General features: G+C 38.3%; 1 protein-coding gene across 1 annotated transcript; it reads right to left on the bottom strand.

Moving 5' to 3' along the window:
• Nucleotides 1-1,379: 1,379 nt before the first annotated feature.
• Nucleotides 1,380-12,656, bottom strand: LOC127411700 (uncharacterized). The gene has a single exon (XM_051647404.1). The coding sequence runs from the start codon at nucleotides 12,619-12,621 to the stop codon at nucleotides 2,911-2,913; it is 9,711 nt and encodes a 3,236-aa protein (XP_051503364.1). The 5' UTR covers nucleotides 12,622-12,656; the 3' UTR covers nucleotides 1,380-2,910.
• Between the last annotated feature and the right edge of the window lie 8,619 nt (nucleotides 12,657-21,275).

Here is a 21,275-nt window from a genome sequence, read left to right as displayed (position 1 = left end):
AATCAGGCAGATTTGTCTTTGTGAAGGGCGTATGAATCAAGCCACGTACAAGGTTATCTTGGAAGAAAACTTGCTTCCTTCTGCTCTGACAATGTTCCCCAACTCTGAGGATTGGTTTTCTGGCAGGACAATGCTCCATGCCACACAGCCAGGTCAATCAAGGTGTGGATGGAGGACCACCGGATCAAGACCCTGCCATGGCCAGCCCAATCTCCAGACCTGAACCCCACTGAAAACCTCTGAAATGTGGTCAAGAGGAAGATGGATGGCCACAAGCCTTCAAACAAAGCCGGGCTGCTTGAATTTTTGCGCCAGGAGTGGCATAAAGTCACCCAACAGCAATGTGATAGACTGGTAGTGAGCATGCCAAGACGCATGAAAGCTGTGATTGAAAATCAGGGTTATTCCACCAAATATTGATTTCTGAACTCTTCCTAAGTTAAAACATTAGTATTGTGTTGTCAAAAATGAATATGAACTTGTTTTCATTACATAATTCGAGGTCTGAAAACACTGCATCTTTTTTGTTATTTTGACCAGTTGCATTTTCTGCAAATAAATGCTCTAAATGACAATATTTTTATTTGGAATTTGGGAGAACTGTTGTCAGTACTGTATAAAATAAAACAAACATTTTCATTTTACTCAAACACATACCTATAAATAGTACATTTAGAGAAAGTGATAATTTTGCAGTGGTCTCTTAATTTTTTCCAGAGCTATATGCCGCATATATATATATATATATATATATATTATTTACGTTAAGATTTGTGTATTTAGGTGTTGATTTAGTGACATGTGGGGTATCTTATTTCAAAATGTTCTGAAAATGGTTTAGTCTTTTCAAACTCGGACTACATTTTGCATAACCAAATCTAGCTAAATTGAGCAATTAATCGCAGTATTCTTTGTTAAATTTCGGCATTCCAGAGAAAGAGGGGCATTTTATTTCTTAAATCTGCTTCACAAGGATATTTTCTTCACCAAACAATGAAATGTTGGTCATTGTGATCACACATATCTTCCAGCTAAAACTATGTATGTTTGCTCCATTCAGGATGCTTTTTTCTGCATGTGCTACTCTCAGCAAATATAGTACTATTATAAGAGGAACAGTCCACATTGCATCTTTTTTAAAATAATAATAATAATAATAATAATAAAGTTTTTCATATACTATTTACAGAAGGGGGGTGGAATAAATCTACTGTAGACTCTGTTATTGTTAATCTTTTTTTTTTTCTTTTCCAAAATGAATTCTTGCACAACAAGCAAACACAAAAACAAATGGCCTGTGATGGTTTAAGTAATTCAGAGTTATTGTAGTGGCATTTACAGAAAATTGTTCGTAACATTCACTGCACGTGGATTATTGATTATCCAGTGCCAATACATGCATTTCAGCAGTAATTCATTCTATTATGAGAGGCATTGTTACATCAAATTAACTGGAGAGTGGCCAAGCAAGCTTATAAACCCCTAAACTAAACTAAATAATGACAGAAATAATTTGTTTTAAATTCTGTTTGAATGAAGTTAATGAGTTCTTTTGTTGCATTAATGATACATTGTCAGAGAAGTCATATCCAAATTCTGGTGCTTCAGTTGTTGAGATATGGGCCTGCAGCAAAGGTCATAATAAGGTCAGCATTTGTGCAGTTATCACAGCTGCCTGTACTTATGTTTAAAAGATCAATAACTCAATAAATTTGTTTTGTCTGGGAGAGATAAGACAAAATGCTCAATGATGTTCAAAGGCTTCCTCACGCAGTGCTGTTGTAACATTTATTTCTAGAATTACTGCTATAGTTTCACAGAATATAGGGGGAAAGGTTGCAATCGTAAAACTGGCACTACATTTTAAAATAATTATCATCCAGATGTTTTTAAAAATGATAGACACATAGTTGTGTTTAGAGAGGCTTTTGTACAGTCAATTGATTTACTAGAGATGGCCTATGCACAAAGTGCAATGCTCAATTTTTCCACTAGAGTGGTATATTGTGCAGATCCTGAAATCACTTAAACCTACAAATATATCAAGATTAGAACCAAAGCAATAGATTATAGAGAGCAATGAAACAACACTTTGTTCTGAAGTTTGTTACATCAGATAATACCTATAACTGTTGAATGAGTTCTGTGTGACAAAAGAGCTGCCAGCATACAAACTTTGATTTCACATTTTCCTTTAATAGCCAGATGATGTAATGAGCTTCTGAAAGACTGTATAAGTAGTACATTGCAAGTCGTTGTTTATAAGTTAATCGTTTTATAGAAATACATCTACAACCATGGCAAGGTGAAGACCACCCCTTTTATTATTTGTAATCTGCCAAAGCACATCAAGGGAAAAATAGTTTTTAATATGGCAATTAGCCTTAAACTGAGTGTAAAACCTGACACACTTTCATATTGTATAATTTTCATGCACACTGTGGGCCATTAACATTAACAAAATTTGAGGGGGAAAAAATGATTGAATGTTATTTTGGTATAATGGTGCTATTTTTGTCTGGCTGGGTCTGAGATGTGGTTTTAGCATTTAGGCTTAAACTAAAATGCTAGTGACTTTAGAAGTTTGCTTCAATTTGCTGTGTGCTCTGAGGGCATGGTCGCTATTATATTATAAACAAGTACACTGCAAAAAAAATGTCAACATAACAATTAAATGGAATGCTTCACAGTTCTTTCCTTGAATTTTTCTTAAAATAAATAGTCCTGTTCTTCTAGTTTACAATCCATATCTCAGCTACAAAACGCAATGCAATTTAACAGCAAGCCTAACATACAAATTTTAAGAACTCTTACTTCAAAGTCACATTTAAATAGCTTATACCATCACATTATTTTAGATCTATGTATAAACAGTATTTACCTATCTAAACACTTACTAGCTTGCATGGGTCATGTGCTCTCCATTGCAAAGTCCTCTAATTCACTCATAGTTATGATATCTGTGTGACTTTCACTTTTGGCGACATTGTTTTCGGTATACAAAGACGGATCATGAATTTGCTCATACGACCTGTACACAATTTCAGGATATTGCTGGACATCTCTTCTGTTATTCTGCTGATAAACATTTTGTCGCCATGTTTCACTACCTGTCTTAAGCCTATCCTGCTCTTCTGTTAGTGTAGCTGGCGCTGACATTTGGGAAGATGACCTCAAGACCGGTAATGAAGAGGCAGCCATTGGCACAAAGCCAGGATACAGCACGTATGGAGCGTTCAACATCTCCACTGATGCTGGCTGCGTTAGAGCAACCTGGGACCTCTGACGGACATTGAGCTGAACATATTTACCTGTCTCTGGGTCATAAAATGTCTTTGTCTTAACCGTTAATGGCATGTCCACCATAAAGTACTGCCCTGAGTTTGGATCTTGGAGAAGCTTTCTATGAGTCATGGGGAAAGGCTGAGCCACCATACTATGCATAGGGGTGGTGTAATTTGGCTCAATGCCATATTGTGAAAGAGGTGGTGTGGCTTGTACTGCTAGAGGTGTTGACTCTATGTCCAAAGGTGATGAGGGTACACTGGAGAAATTTTGGATGGATTTGGGCACTTGCTGTTCTTGATTTTCTGGTGTCTGGGTCTCTGTCTTTTTCATACGCCTTGTTGTAAGCCTTTGTGCTCGTCGAAGAGCCTTTTCAGATTTTGGGGGCACTACTGGTGGCTTACCCAATTGTCTCATATCACTACAGGCTGACTCTGGCCTTTCAGAACAGGCTGACTCTGGCCTGTCATAGCAGGCGGATGCAGACCTTTGGTAGGTGTTTCTGTAACTTTCATTCTTTGGCATGTAGGCAGCACTCTTGTCTGACATATCGACAATGCTTCCTGCACAGTTCTCCACATCCTCTGACATTGTGCTTATGACGGACAGAGTTTCTTCATCTTCAAGAATTTTACTTCTTCTCTGAAGGCCCTTTGATTGTTTTGCTGTGCACTCTGCTAGAGTCAAGCTGTTTTGGGGTGCCTCTCGCAACTTATGAAGCCGATGGGAGGCAATAGCTGGATTATGTAAGACTGGAGGATTAGCAGACTCTTTATATTGAAAATGCTCCTCATCTCCTTTTTCTGAGCCACTTAAGTGCTCCTTTGGGGAGCCAATCCTGAAGTCATCAGAAAATGACCTGTGAAAGCATGGTTTGACAGTTTTGGTCACAGAAGTATTTCTGATGGTATTATCCTTAACTCTAAACATTGCAGGTTTCCCCATGGCTGGAGAAGAAGAGTTAGATTGTGGTCCTGACGCGTTAACTTTACTGTAGTCTATTAGACTCTTATCTTCCTTTTTCTCTTCCTCGAAGTTTTCAGACAGGATTTTGTTTTGAGTCATTTTGTGACTTAATGGAGATGGTTCAGTTGTTTCCTTTGGTTTTATATCTCTGTCAAAAGCATTCACAGTATAATATTGTAGTTCGTCCATTTCTTCTCCAGCTGGTGATACCATTTTTATTGAGTTGTCTTCTGTTTTCATTGTACCAGACACACATTTCAGTGGCAAGTTTTGTTTTCCAGAATGAGAAAGATTGTCTTTTTCGATTGCGTTGTCACAAGACAGTTGCCTAGATCTAAAATAATCACTCTTACCGTTGGCTTGCGATTGTAAAATATTTGCACCTTGGGGATTCTTGGATGGGTAAATTTTGTGGTGCCCTCCTCTGTTTATTTGCTCCATGAAATCTGGTTTAGTGTTCGATTCCTTATGATTTATGAGAGCTCTATCTTTAGTGCCCCCTAATCCCTCAAAAACAAATGCTTCATCCTCAGAACTTGAAGCTACCAGTGATAGTTTTGGTTGTGGAGTACTTATGCTGGGATTGGAGTGATTTTGTTTTTGAGATAAAAATGATTCTTTGCCTCTCTCTTGAAAATGCAAAGGTCTTTGTTTGAGAATTTTACCTTTCTCCTTTTCATTTGAAATGACCTCTCTTTTAGATTCTCCTGCTGTGTTCAACAAAGGCACATTTTTGTGTAAATGTTTGCGAATTCCTAAAACTGGTAGGTCATGACTGTTATAAATGTCCATTTTGGGGAGGATATCTATCTCTTTTGCATCATCTTCTTCAGCAGAGATAACTTTGAGTCTAGCGTAGTCTGCTATAGCTAATATTTCTGGTCTAGTCACCTTCTTCCCCCTCTGTGTAGCCTCTGGTTTGGATAATATACTCTCTCGCCCTATGCCCTGTTGACTAAACTGAGCATACCCTTGTTCATCTGCGTTTCCTTTTGTTTCGGGAACAAGACCCTTCCCTTGCTGATACTGGTTTGTATTATATTGATCATTAGCTTGCATCTCCATAGCCTCACCATTTATCTGTTTCTTCCTTCTGAGGCTGCATCTGTTTTCGTCAACTTTCAGATTACCATTATCATTATGTCCACTTGGACTTGATACCTCTGGGTCCTTATTTTTTCCTTTGTCACTGTTCAGTGCAGTTCTTTTACTATCAATGGCTTTTATCTCTTGTGTCCAAACTGCTCCCCCTCTTAAATTAACTTCTGTCTTTTCTATATCACTTGTACTGTCTTCCCCAATATTTTGCAGCATTGGTGTTTGCATAGGACTATCCTTCTTAGGAGGTGGTGTGATTTCTTGTCCAATATCATCTTTTTGTTTAGGTGTCATTTCACTTGTTCCTTTCATATTATCCTGGGTTTCTGGTTCATTTTGAGCGATAAGGCTTTTCGCTGGTGACTCATTTTGCTCTGAAAAGTTTTCACCCACACATGCAGTCACGACAGCTCCTCTATTCACTCTCAGACTTTCTATCTTTATCACTCCATGTTGGTTTTTGTGGTCTGCCATGTATTCCTCGTTTGATAACACTTCCTTTGTAGACACTTTTATGTCCTCTAAGTGAATTTTTGATACTTCAGAGGAGGTCTGGCCTTGTTTTACAACAGTACACACATCCTCACCAATGCTATAAACTTTACCCAAATAATTATTAACATGTGTGTCAGCGCCATCTTTTGAAACCATCTTCATCTTGTCTGTAATTTCATTACTTGTGTTAAATCCAACTTGTCCCTGCTCTGACTGTGCCTTTTTCTCCCCAACATCTCCCTTTCCAAGGTTTTGCAGAGCTTGGCCATCCCTAACCGAGACTGATTCTTTTGCCAATGCAGTAAAATTATCTTGTTTTGCCCCAAACTGAATTTTCTGATCTTCTGTTTTACACGTTTTACTAATGTGTTTCTCATTTTTTTGTGTTAAAAGTGAATCTGATGCATGATTTAACATTTTATCTTCAGTGTCCTCCTTTTGAGGCTTGTGATTATTATGGGGTATTGTCCTCCCAGTACTTGTAGTTTCATTGGGTTTGGTTTTGACCAATGCATCCAATGCCACAGATGCTTTAGAAATGGTTGTCTTTAAGACTTCTGCAGTCTTTGCTGTGCTTTTCGAGTCACCAGTGGCAGTAGGTTGTTTAGCTGTCAGGAACACATTCTCAGTTTTCATTGATGACATTCTAGAATTAGACACATCATCAGCATTGTTTTCTGTCTTCAATCTTTGCACTATCTCTGTGTTTATCACTTGCTCTTCAAATGTTGTATCCTTCGGCTGAACATCATCATTTCTTCTATTAAATGCCTCAGTATCCTTACTATCCTGATCTTGTTGTTCAGCATTTGCTGTATCTGTTGGTACTAGAGGGGGGTAACTTGTAGAAAGACCAAGATTTGCTCTATCATTTCCTGTAATCAGTTGCTTTTCAACCTTGTAGTCTGAATGAGTTATTGAAGGAGAATCAGAATGCTGCTTAGCCTGTTGCTTGGTTTTGCCTGCAGTTTCCTTTAGAAGTTGAGTTGTTCTAAGGGAGGCTTGCTGATTTGAAGTTTGTCTTGAGTCTTTTGGAAATATTTGTGTGTCTGAGCTTTTTTCATTTGTTGACAGAGATCTGTTGACTTCATGTTTCATTGGTTTTTGTGAGAGAGGTGTTTCAGATTCCTCTGTGTTTTTTATTTTTCTGTTATCCTGCATGTGGTGTTTTGATGTGGCATAACCATGATCTCTAAGCCCATATTTAGCCAAAAGGTCTTCATATGATGAACTGATACTACCTACATCACTTACTTTATAACAATCTTGTTTGTCTGTTGTCGGCGGTTCAGGTTTTCTTATCGGGAGTTCATTTTCTGCCCTATTATTTGAAGACACTTCAGTCTCTCTCCGACCAATACTTGCATGGTGATCACTTTTATCATGAACGCTTTCATTTTCTTCAGATCTTATCACACATCTCGCAGCTGAAACCTCTGTTTCAGCAGAACCCTCCTCATGATTAACTGGATTTTGTGGCTCATCAACATGACATTTACTTGACACACAAATACTGAAGATCATAGGTTCATCATCTGAAACGGTTTCTGTTTTGCTTGACACACAAATACTGTAGATCATGGGCTCTACTACGGGCTCCTCTTTGCTAGGTGTAAGAACGGCATCATTGTACTTTTGAGTTGTACCCTCTTGCATAATTGCTGTATTTTGGGTGGAAGCATTTGCTTCTTGTGGGTCGTCTTCTGCATTTTTGGCTTTGCTCAGGCTTCCTGGGACTTTAGAGGCCACTTCTTGAAAATCTTTTGTGGATTTGGGATTTTTTTCTGAGGATCTGTTAAAATCTCCTCCTTTTCCTGCTTGTATGTGCTTTGAACTTGCACTTCCCAGAATTTTTTTCTCTCTTGATACTTCTTTTAAATGTTGATTGTTAAATACCGCTTCTGATTCGTTTTTTGTTCTTGACTTAGTTTGATGGCTTCTAAGGTGTTCATTCTCTCCAACTGAGAGCAGAGGTTTTGTATTTTCATCATCTTGAAGGAGCTCTTTTTGCTGGCAGCTTTCTTTTGCTGATTCCATGTGTATTAATTCAGTTTGTCTTGATTCAGACTGATTCCCGAACATTTGGTTTGCAGATGTAGTTTCTACAACCTTTACTGGAGAAGTATCGCTTTGTTGCTGAGCCAAGTCATTTTCCATTCTTGTATTGTTCTTGCTTATTAGTCCTGCTCCATCTTCATTAACCAAATGTTTTTGTGTCTCTTTCTCCTCAGTTCTCTGCAAGAACTGGTCATTTGTTGTTACATTGTTGTGTTTGACAATGTTTTTGGTTGATGATACTGGTGTCACATCTGAATTGACCCCAGAATTATGTTTGTACATTCCATTTTTAATCTGCTCTGCATCTTCCATTGTATTAGCTTTAAGTTTTGAGGTAAGTTCTGATTTGGCAGATTCGGTTAGTAGTTTATCAGGTGGAATTCCAATATTAAGCTTAATGTCACTTGATGAGGATGTCAGTTGACTAGCTGAAATCCTAGAACTATTTTTGATAAGTTCATTTTTAGACTGCTCCGCCACAGCACTAATCCCACTTTTATGATGTACATTAACTTCTTTAACTCTCTGTGTGTTTCTGTCCAGTCCCAAAGGTATAAGTCCATCTTGCCCATTAGTGCTCTTTTGAGAGTTTTCATTTATACCGCTGTTAGCTTTTTGATTCGCAGTGTTTGTAAGTGAAGGCCGTTCATCCTTTCTGATTGTATCAACATCTGTAGGTTTAGTCAGAGCTTCTCCAGTGTAAGCATGTTGAGTCAGGCTGCTTGCCCCCGCACTTCCAAAGGGGTGGTATTTTGGGATCGCCTTTTCCTTCTTATCAGGTTGCACTTTTTGGTTTTCAACACAAAGTGCAGGTGGTTTATGGGAGGTGTAGTTCTCTGTTTTTAATGGTGATGTCAAATGACTACCTGGCATCATCTCACTGGGTGACGTTTCATGTACATAAAGACTTTGATTCGCAAATTTTTCATTTGGGTGTATATCCTCTGAGCTTGTCCTACATATTTGTTCATCTTTTGATTTGGTTGGCTGGTAGTTTTTGATATTTTTCTGGACATCATGTTTGCATTTATGTTTCAGATCTCTCACTGTAGTCACTCTATCTTGAATACTTGTAGTAAATGATGCTTTAGTTATCTCTTTATCATCATCTGGGCATCTGTCATACTCTACAGACTCATTCTGCTTTTCTGTAGCCAAAAGTTTGTCAGATTTTACATATTCGCTCTTATTTTCCAAAACTGCAGTCTGACTTTCTTCCTGAGAATTAAGGACTTCCGTGGGCTGCTTTTTCCCTGATGGGGGAGATCCATACTTGGTATAATCATCCTGTGTTTTAACGTCGTTTTTGTACTGGGTTACGCTTGAATAAGTGATATCTTGAAACAAGTGATTCAGTTTCTCTGCTGTGATTTCCTTCTTAACACAATGAACCTCTTGACCATCTTGTGCTTTTTCGTTATTTATAGTTATGCCTGGTTTTGTTGCATTTCTTGCAAGAATGCCTTGTTTCGCAAGTCCCTTTTCTTTAATTGCCGATATTTCTTTTTGGGCATGTGCTTTCAATTTTGACGTCAATATTTCTTGTTTGCTTTGGCCTCTTTCCTTGCAAGAAATTGCTCTTGTTGCAACCTTGTCATTATCTTTTCTCAGATAGCAAGGGGCTGGACTTGCAGAGTCCTGTATTTTATAGCCTCTAGCTGTTTGTTCTTGCTCTTTTACAATCTCTGTTATAGTTGCTTTGTTCTCAGCTATGTCATGTTTAATTTGATTTTGTGGATTTTCTGATTTAGCCAGATTACCAGCATACGTATTCTCCTTTATCCTCTTTGCTTGCTCATTATCTCTTATGGCAAGAATATCATTAATGCTGAACCTGTCTTCTCTTTTATTTGGTGAACAAGGATTATTTTGATCTGAGTTATCAATGGTTGGTATGACTGAATCAGGATTTGGTGTAACGTCTTTGGTGGATAACTCATTTTGGTTTACCATTGTTGCATGTAATGTGTTCGGCTGTGTATTTGGCAGTGTATTCGATATTTTATAACTCTCTGATTGCCTTAGTGTCAATACGCTATCCTTAACATGTCTATCTTCATTTGTTGATGCCATGTGCCACTGCTTGTTTGGTTCATATCTATATGGCTGATAAGATAACAATCCTTCATTCTTTTGGCATTTATTCTCAAATAAAGGTGCATATAGAGTGCTCTGATCAGATATTTTTATACTGTTGACATATTGCTCTGGACTTCTTTCTGAAGCCAGTATCTCTTTTTCAAGATCATTCTTGGCAGTGCAGCTTTGTAAACCACCATACACATTAACTTCCATTGGGGGAGATGATATTTTGTACTGGTGGATGTTTTTTGGAATACCATATGGATCAATAGGTTTTGCAGATTTGTTTAATGGGTTATCATGTAAAGGCTTATCATGGTAAGAATTTTTCCTGGATATTGTGTCTTCCCTAACAACTTTCTCTTCGTCCTTTGCACGTCGACCAAGTTTTATGTCATCATTCACTTTTCGCATATATGTCTCCTTTTGAACTGAAAAGCTATCATTGGCAGTGGGCAAGTATTGCTTGGCGGTGGCCTTTCTCTGTTTGTCCATCTCGATCAGCGCTGCTATTTCTCCCCTAAATGGCCGTGCTTCCGATCTGCCATTATTAGTTGACGTTTCCCTGTCTGCTGAATTTACAGAACCAGTCTGGTCCCAAGGACATCTTTCTTTAACAACCTCATTTTGGCTGTATTCAAAATATGTTTTTCTTCCAAAGTCCTTTTTTTGTTGTAGATCATTTTGACTTGCATTATCACTCAAACCATATCTATGTTGCTCTAATGTCTGAGCAGGCAGAGATTGTGTTGGTGGATGAGACTTTGGAAGCATGCTTGCTATTTCTGGCCTAGTAGTGGGACTAAAAGTGCTGTTCAGGTCTTTTAATTGACCTTCTAAATTCACTGAGCTTTTGTTCTGTGTTGAAAGACTGTAGGATGAGGGCTCATACTGTGTACTTTTTGTATAAGCCAGCAGACCGTCTGAACTTCCACAGAAGGACTTGTAATGAAAGGCCCCATCTTGAATTTGAGGTGAGGTCAATGTCAAATTATCATATGATCCAATGGCATCAGCATTATTTTTAGGGGTGACGGGGGCTACATTGAGCTCTTGAGTTCGGTTACATGAGACCCGTATGTCCGTTTCTACAAAATTCTCCTGAGGAGTTTCCTGGGATACAAGAATATCTGAAAATCTGGATTCACGTCCCTCCAACTTTGAGGTCTGTTTATGTCGATCTGTTATATCTAATCCTTTAAATCTTGTGGGACTATATGTGCTCTTGACTCTTTTTCTGTTGTCTTTGAGATTGAATAGCAAATGTGAAGCTCTTGTTTTGTAGCTGGCACTCAGATGTTTGGCGTCAGTCAGAGGTTTAGGATCAGTTTCACCCTGAGAACAATAATCTGAAATAGAGGGAGTGTGTGCAAACTGCAGGATTTCAGACGTTTCTGTTTCTTGTCTAGTGTGAATTATGGGGGTTAGGAGCTTAGTGATGTTGAATGGTGTAATACTGCTAGGCAGGGTGCTGTTGACCACTTTGCGTTGAACATCATGTGTAACTTTGCTATAGCTAAACAAGCTAGAATCTGGCCTACATTTTTTCTCATTAGTTGGTGAGACCGTGGAGGGCCGGTTGCTTGGAAGTTTGTTCCTTACAAAGCTATTATTTTTCTTCCAAGGTGGACAGTTTGAAGCCATTTCTGAGTCACACCTCTTCTCAATTGCAGAAGCTTTTTGGATGACTGTGGACCTGGAGCGCTGACTCGGGACAAAATCTTGAATTTGCCTTTGATTGAAGCTCCTGCTTTCAAATGGAGAGTTTGAAATTGTGTGGGTGTCTTTCAGCTCTTTGTACATAGGGGAATCATACCACCTTGGGAATTCACTAGATGACATAAACCCTGACACTTCTGTCTTTTCAAATGGGAACCTGTTGTATTCCTCCCATAGCTGAAAAGGACTGAACTCACTGTGGAAAAAACAGTTTTTGGAGTTCATTGCCTTGAACTTACTTATTGAAGGTTTCATCAGGATCGTTGTGTCCATCTGGGCCACATCGGATGAGAAAAAATGGTTTTTGTATGACTGAAAGGGGCCTGATTTAAAATTTTGATGGTATCCTGCAGAGAACTCTGAGAGTTCCCTCTGGATGCTCAGCAGAGCTGATTTGTTCCATGATTCATTCCCAAAGTCTCTATACTTGTCCTTTGCCAGAATAACATCACCTGTCCCGCTGTCCTGGTAACACTCCCCTGAACTAAAGGCTTTGATTAGAGATGACACTCTTGATGCACTCCTGCCCTGCTGCCATGTCATCTCTTTGGAGCCATTGTTATTGTAAGACAAGCTTACATCTCTTAAAGCCTGCTCCTGATGGTTTACATCCACATAGGAATGCTGGAATGTCGAGGTCATCTCAGATTCTTCATAATGTTGAACACTGTATGAAAATGTCTCCTGGGAGGACCTCTGTAAAGTTGTCCTCTGCTTGGTCTTCTCTGCAAAAGCTTTATGCCGTTCTGTAGGAGAAGAAGAGAACTCGGAGTCATTGTAAATGGCCTCCTCTCCAATGCACAGGCTCCTGAAAGCACGGTCAGTGAGGTTGCTAACTTCCCTGTCCGTCTCGTCCATAAAACTGCCACTGCTGGATGTGTCACTGAAGCCATCAGAGTATTTGCGGTGGCCCTGCATGCTTCCCCGCCGGCCTGTGCGGTGCTTTTCCAGGGAGCTCATTTCAAGCGCTTACTCTCATGGACAGGTTACAGTTGTCCCTGTCAGTCTCAGAGATGGCTGACGCAGGGGTCTTGCATTTAAGTAGTTCACCTTCTAAAAGGTGATCGAAATGCCTTTCTTTCCTGCAAGAGAAACAGATGAGAGAGTGGTTTTATACAATAAGCTTGGAATTTACTGCCATTTTTAACATTGTTCTCATGAATCATATGCTACATTTCAAACTGCAATTTTAAGTGATTCCGATGTGTAGTGACAATTCACATTCTATCATAAAGTATGACATCCAAAACATTTTCTCAAATCTGAGCCTTTCTTAGATTTGACCTTTTAAATCTGTTAATTTGTGAGTTGAGCCATACCTTTGCCTTGCACATGGAAGACTCATATCAAGTCAAATATATTTAGAAAAGGTGGACGCTTCCCATTCTTACAGCAGATCACATACAGTGTTCACCTTCTCTGGAACTTGCTTGCAAGATAAAACGGGTCCCATTGGAACGCCCTGCACGTGGCCTTCAGTTTTTATTTATACTTTGTCATCCAGTGCGTATGGTAGAATTGGTTTATAAAATATTTGCTGTTCATATTATACTTTTGAACCTACAAGCATATAATTTGACCCAAGAAATACATAATACATTTTTCTGTCAATAGATTTATACAGGCTTTTTTTAAGTGAGAAACTTTTAATTTTTACACATTGTAATTTTACACTTTACAGTAGAATTTGAAAAATGTGTTTACAAGTGCACAAATTGAAGTCGAAGTTAAATATGGATTGTTTGAATGTTTAACATTTTTATTCTAAGCAATTAACATGACAAATGTAACAACAAATGTTGCTTATACAGTTTTAGATTCTTTGCTAATTGCTGGGACATAGCTAAAAATATCTACACATCATCATGGTTAAAATTTTGAACACATGTAATAAATTCACTTATGCATTGAAACATCCTTAACATTTTCATCAGACTACCTTTGGTGTACATTAGGCTTTGTATTGATGCTTTACCATCTAGTATATCTTTGTTCTGACCAAAAGAATTATGATAGTGAAGCATTGCTTATCAAGCAACTGCTGTATATGTGAACAGGACATTTAAAATACATTTGGTAATTGTTACATTTAAATAGCAAGATATAGATTAGAACTACTTCACAGTTTTTATCATTCAAACACACAGAAAACTTTATTAAATATTAAAGTGAATAAATATAATTATTTCTCTAAATACTTTGGTCAAGTAAAATTGACCATTAACCAATTGAATCCAAGTTTTAAGCATTGCAATTACTTTTATTTCTTTAAATGTATACAGTATATATTTATATTTGGATTGTGGTATTCATGCACACAATAATAACACATGTAACATATGTAGCTCATTCACATTTCTATTTACAACAATAATAATATTATTTGCAGTTTGCAATTTCTTCATAGATTAATTCAAAGTGATGGGTTTGCATTTATTCAACAGCTAACAAAATAACATTTGGAACATATAAATTGTTCTTTTTATCTTACCTTTTGCTCTTATATCTCATTTTTTAGTTGAGAAAGTATTTCTCACACTTGAGAATGTTCCTTAACCGTAGCATACTAAATGTGGCAAGCAACTGCAGAGAGAGCGGCTTTCTGTGAAGTTTGACACACCTCTCTGCAACAACACTGGCTGAGTTCTCCTTGAAATTGACAAAGAGCAGAGGTAAAGGCCACTTTGTACAAGGGCCCCTTTGGAGTTAAAGCAACAAGGATTCAGAAGCAGAAATACGCTGAAATAGCAGAGGCATCAGGCAGAGATGATCAAGTTGGAAACATGGGATGATGGCTTAAGACAGCACACGTATTGGAATAACCATGTGGTGTCACGTGTCAAGCTGATGAAAAAAACAAGCCTCTAGTTCCTTTGTGGTGTGCCAGGCCATATTAGTCAAAATTGCCTTTGAGCATCATTGATATTCACAATGCCAATAGAAAAAAAACTTGCAATTGAAACATAACACACTGTATATCCTCTTGTGGAGTTGTTGTGGTGGACAGTAGGTCTCTGAACCAGATGAACATGTGCCCATGGAGTAAAAATAGCTTGTGGCTTCACTAACAAGTGTCACCCAATTCTTTTGGATGAGCTATGCCTCAAACTTGTCATCAGATGAAATCAGATTTTAAACATGTCCATTTAGCATTTTTTACATTTCGTTTTTTATTTTTTGTTTTTTTTCTCTCTGAATTTTTAATTATGTGCTTTGTATAAAACAAGATCCTGTCTCACCTTGTTCCAGCCAACCTGCTGCTGTCAGTTATTAAAGGTCTTAAACTATTACAATTTTATAAACTGCTCAATCTATGTATGCTGGCAATTATATAAATAAAAGGGGCAATAAAGGGGTCACAAGGCAATGGGAGAGGTATTTTTTAGGCCAGCTCCTCCTCCTCTCAGTCCCCCGGTCAAGCTGTCTCACACCAGTCTCTTTTTGCAGCCAAGCAATGCTATAATAGGACATGGGTGCAGTGAGCTTTTTCCCAGGAGTCTTGGCTGCAGCAGAGGGCTCGTGTGTAAAGGTGATGGACACTCACAAGTGGAGGGACAGGGCCGCCCTCTCTCCTCTTTAGAGCTCTGTTGCTAAGCTCCAGTCAGAGCTATTGCACCCTCTCTCACCCTACAGCCGCTTGAATCAGACTGACCTCTACCACAGCACTCCACTAACAGCTGCAGTTTACAGCACTGTCTGATACTGAGCAAAAAAACAAAAAAACAAATACCCAACAGTTCATTTTACTCAGCAGAACAAGATCATGACCAAAACAAGGTCTGTCTAGAAGCCATTTTAGGGGCTATTTACACAGAACACGTTCTGGCGTCCGTCTATTCTGTATTTTAATAGTTTTTCAACTAAGATCTTTTTCCATCAAGAATGTTTTGCAGTTTTGTTGATATATATAAATATGTCAGCATGGTGTTTTGCATTTGTATTTGCTGGGTTTTGATTTGGAACATGAAAAAGTTTAGCACAACCATGTCCTTAATGGTTTGGGATGTTTTTTTAAGATCCACTCTACCTGCATATGTAGAATTTAAAACTAAACACCACTACATATTATGCTGTCTTGGGGAGAGTGGGAGAAACTATCGCTATCAAGTCAAGCCAAGTCATTTTTATTTGTATAGGGCCTTTCACAACACATCGTTTCAAAGAAGCTTTACAGAAAATCATGCATTGACAGAAAATTAAACCGTAATATCTATGTCTTAGAATAATCATTGTATAGTTTGATTAAACACGATTATGAAGTGTGTATAAAAATAAGTAATTAAATAATAATTGTATTTAGAAACCAAGTGAGCAAGCCTAAGGCAACTGTGGCAAGGAACACAAAACTCCATAAGATGTTGGTTAATGGCGAAAAATAAACTTGGGAGAAACCAGGCTCACTGTGGGGGCCAGTTACCCTCTGGATAACAGCATGAATATAATGCCAATATTAGTTGTTTATGTGCAGTGCAAGTCATGGTTTAAAATTATTAAACTAAGTAAGTGTTGTAAAAACTGTAAGATTAATGACTAATGTCTTTGAAGTTCATACTGGATTAACTGCAGAAGTTCATATAGATGCATTGTCCTTTTGTTAGTTGGCTGATGAAGGCTTTTGTTGGCAATTTATTGATAGTCTATGTATTTCATTTTAAGAGTGTAGTCCATCATTAGACCAAGGTGATGCAGGCCGAGACCAGTGAGGTGCTTTGCTGAGGACTAATAATTTCGGTGAGGTCAAGGTTCAGGCAATGGCATATGAAGTAAACCATGTCTTATAATTGGAGTTGGCATCAGTTCATCCTCTGAGGTCCATCGTAATAGACTGATGTGATGTCTGGCTGGCACCAGATGCATTTTGTTGTCATCACTCAGAGACACGTAGCAGTGGAGTCCGATACCAAGCAGTAATAGAGCTGGATCCGGCCAGTTCTGGTGACCTCGGGATAGGAGTCCCGAGAAACAAATAGAATAATATTAGCGTAGATGTCATTAAATTAGAGTTTTAGATCATGATCAATGTTTCAGGTTAGGGAAGACCTAACCAAAGTAGCCTAATTGTGTGGTGAAGAATCAGTTAGGTGTATGCCTGGTTAATAGATGAGTCTTTAGTCTAGACTTAAACTCAGTGAGTGTGTCTGCATCCCAAACAGTGTTAGGGAGAATATTCCATAGTTTAGGAGTCAAATAGGAAAAGGATCTACCTCCTTTGTGGATTTTGATATTCTAGGAACTATTAACAGGCCAGAGTTTTGGGATTGTAATGAACATGATAGAATATAGCATGGTAGCAGGTCACTTAAGTATTGTGGAGCTAGACCATTCAAAGCTTTGTACGTAGTTAACAGAATTTTAAAATGGCTACCTGTTAAATTTCGTATTAAATGTAACGACAATAAAATTGGGCCAATATTATCATATTTCTTGGTTCTAGTCAGCACTCTGGCTGCTGCATGTTGAACCAATTGAAGTTTATTTATTGAACTTGCTGGACATCCTCCCAGTAATCCATTACAATAATCTAGTCTTGAGGTCATGAATGCATTAATTAGTTTATCGGCATCAGCAACAGAGAGCATGTGTTGTAATTTAGCAATATTTCTTAGGTGGAAGAATGCTGTTCTACAAACATTGGAAATTTGATTTTCAAATGACATATTGGTATCAAATATAACACCTAATTTCTTCGCTGTTGAAGACGATGTAACAGTACATCCATTGAGAGTCAAATGATATTATAGCGGCTTATTTTTTAGAGGTTTTTGATCCAATAATTAGTACCTCTGTTTTGTCGGAATCGAGTAGAAGGAAATTTCTGGCCATCCAATCTTTGATTTCATTGATACACTGCTAATTTGGAGAATTGTGAAATTTTGTCGGGTTTCAAAGAAATATAAAGTTGGGTATCGTAACAGTGGAAACTTATTACACGATTCCTGATAATATCTCCCAGGGGAAGCAGGGACGGGTTTACGATTTCTGAGGCCCCAAGCAAACGACCAACCCGTGGCCCCGTTTTTTGCTTTGCGATTTTTGCTTAGAAAATTACATAAAATTTATTTTAAATCATAATTTTAAATTCATCATATCAGCCGTTGTAGCCAAGTACATATAAAATGTTCAATGAAATAAAAATCTAGTTAAAATTATTAGTGCATGTCTTCCAGTTTTTCCACAATACAGTGATAAAAAAGCAATGTTTACCAACATATTTTTTTACAAACTTGATCTTTTACTTTTTTTTTAATGAACAGCGTGTGCAAAACCTACTACTTCACTCACTAAAATTTTGCAATTCAGTTGCTCTTTAATATTATTTTAACCCAACAATTTTTAATTGTTTTCCAGTTTGTCATTATAATATGATACAGTATTATATTATTACTTTAAGGATTTGTTGTATACAATAGTAATATATTTACTAGTATTTAATAGTATTTAATTTAATAGTACTTAGTCTTATTTACTTTACTTTCACCTAGAGCTCATATTGTGATGCTGCAGTGTATTATTCACCATGTTGCAAAAGGCTGAATTTTATGTAGACATCGTGGCAACATTTGTAACAGTAATAGTAAACATACAAGGCATGGCGGCCCCTCACCACACTAGAGCAGAAGGGGGAAAAAAAACATTGGCGTTTATCAAGCGCTGAAACTTTACTTGGTTCAGAACCATCTGGAATAATGTTAAACACTGTAACAGTCACCTCTCTACAACCTGAACTTGTTCAGAACGTTAAATATTTGTGACACCTGCACTAAAAACAATCTAGACGCAGCGCAACGAATGAAACAGAACGCAGGTGTCTTGACATGCATTTTTAACTTGACACAGTGTCTAAAAATGTACCGGTCCTGTGTGATACACTGAAGAAACAGCGAGATGTGGTGCAGCAATCAAGGACATAGGCTACTGTACATTCAGCGGGTGATTACATAGGAAAACCATCAAAAAAACAGAGCAGACGCACACAAAACATGTTAGGTGTAAACAGCCCATAACTCACTCATTCGCACATATCTGTGAGTGAAAGCGAGTGGGCGAAACAAGTACGGAAGACCTGGATATTTTTTCATAAATTATCTCCTACTTGAATCTCCTACTTGAAAAACTGACCCGAACCTGGCAAACGCTGACAACAGTATATTTGTGTGTGTATCCAGAACAACATGTGACGTTACCCCTCAAGTGTTTTTTTTTGCAGAGCTTTCCTACCGGGGCGGGGGGCCCCCTGACATCCAGGGCCCCACGCAATTGCGTAGTTTGCGTGTTGGTTAAAATCACTACTGAGGGGAAGCATATATAAGGAGAAAAGCAGAGGCCCTAAAACTGATCCCTGTGGCACTCCATACTTAACTTTTGTTTGATATGACAATTCCTCATTTACACAAACAAAGTGGTAGCGGTCTGCTAAATAGGACCTAAACCATGCTAATACAAGTCCACAAATGCCAACATAATTCTGTAGCCTCTTCAAGAGAATATCGTGATCTATCGTGTCAATGGCAGCACTAAGATCTAAAAGCACTAGAAGAGAAGTGCAGCTGCGATCAGATGATAAGAGCAAGTCATTAGTAACTCTGATAAGTGAAGTATCTGTACAGTGGTGTGGCCTAAATCCTGAATGAAATTGTTCATATATACCATTTCTCTGTAGAAATGAACATAATTGGGAGGACACAACAATTCTAGTATTTTCGACATATATGGGAGATTTGAAATCAGTCTATAATTAGCCAATTATCCAGGATCAAGTTGTGGCTTCTTAATAAGTGGTTTGATAACTGCCATTTTAAAGTTTCTTGGGACATGTCCTAAGGATAGTGAGGATTTAATAATATTAAGAAGAGGTTCTGAGATTACAGGGAATACTTCTTTTAAGAGCTTAGTTGGAGGGGACCTGGGTAGCTCTGTGGTAAAAGACACTGGCTACCACCCCTGGAGTTAGCTAGTTCGAATCCCAGGGATGCTGAGTGACTCCAGCCAGGTCTCTTAAGCAACCAAATTGGCCCGGTTGCTAGGGAGGGTAGAGTCACATGGGGTAACCTCCTCGTGGTCACTTTAATGTGGTTCGTTCTCAGTGGGGCACGTGGTGAGTTGAGCGTGATGCCGCGGTGGATGGCATGAAGCCTCCACACACGCTTTGTCTCCGTGGCAATGCGCTCAACAAGCCACGTAATAAAATGCATGGGTTGATGGTCTCAGACGCAGAGGCAACTGGGATTCGTCCTCCGCCACCCGGATTGAGGCGAGTCACTACACGAACACAAGGACTTAAAAGCACATTGGGAATTGGGCATTCCAAATTGGGAGAAAAAGAAATAAAAATGGTTTTTGTGGCTTTTGATGTTTCGATAAGTTTTGTTAGCTCTTCATGAGTGAAGGATTGAAGTTGCACATGAAGAAAATTATGAGACACTGTTTTCTGAGGTACTGTGACAGATGACTGCATAATTCCAATTTTATTTCTGATTATTTCAGTTTTATCAGTAAAGAAATTCATGAAGTCATTACTATTGTGCTGCAACGGAATATCTGGTTCAGTTGAGGCTTTATTCCTAACCAGTTTTGCCACAGTACTGAATAAACACCTAGGATTGTTGTGGTTATTTTCTATGAGTTTTTCTAAAATATGCTGACCTGGCAGCTTTTAGTGCCTGTCTGTAGCTACAGACACTATCCTTCCATGCACCACGAAATACCTCTATTTTTGTATTCTACCACTTGCGCTCCATTTTCCGAGCTGCTCTCTTGAGAGCATGAATGTGATCATTGTACCATGGTGCGGGGCTTTTTTCTTTGATTTTCTTTAATCGAAGGGGGGCGACAATATCAAGAGTGCTAGATAAGATTTTTTGAAGAGTGCTATCATGGGGAGAGAAGATTTAATGGGGCTACAGAAACTGAGAGGCCAGTGAGGTACTGTACTCTTGTAAAAGCTCTGATTATATTACATATCTGTGTCTGGACTTAGGATCAGGTAGGTGAACCCTGTAACAGGTTAGAATGGTCTCTTCCAGGCACTGGTAATTCCCTCTGTGACTCACTCTCTCTGACATTTATGGAGTCATACTGCAATTACATATATTCTAGTTGTCAAATATTTCTAAATGCTTTATCAGCTGCTAGATAACAGTTCACTCTTAATAAGCAAATGCTAAGCCACTGCTCTTTCTTGCATTCTCTTTTATTTTGGGCTACACATATCTATCACAAATAATTATAAAGGCCCTTTCAGTGTGGCCAGAGACACTTCTATGAGGCGTGAAAGTGATTGAACATAGATTCACTCTTGAACTGCTCAACGTACTTGAATTTAGCTTTTAGAAATTGAAGTACTGGAATACCTAGAAAATCGGCTTGTTTTGTTGAAAAGTTCTTAAAAGTGCTATACTTTTCTTTTGTGTAATGTGTGTCCATCAATGATGAGATCCACGCACTCCACTTTCATTGAATAATGTGTCTTTTAATATCTTTTCTGTTCTGTGACTTCGCTCATCCTAAACATTTCTGTTAGACGCTAGCTGAATTGCCGCCATTCTTAAAGAGACCGTACCATTTAAGTGTTA

The sequence above is a fragment of the Myxocyprinus asiaticus genome, chromosome 21, assembly GCF_019703515.2.
Source record: "Myxocyprinus asiaticus isolate MX2 ecotype Aquarium Trade chromosome 21, UBuf_Myxa_2, whole genome shotgun sequence".
NCBI lineage: Eukaryota > Metazoa > Chordata > Actinopteri > Cypriniformes > Catostomidae > Myxocyprinus > Myxocyprinus asiaticus.
Note: the sequence above shows the minus strand (reverse complement) of the source record. Positions and strands in the feature narration are given on the sequence as shown.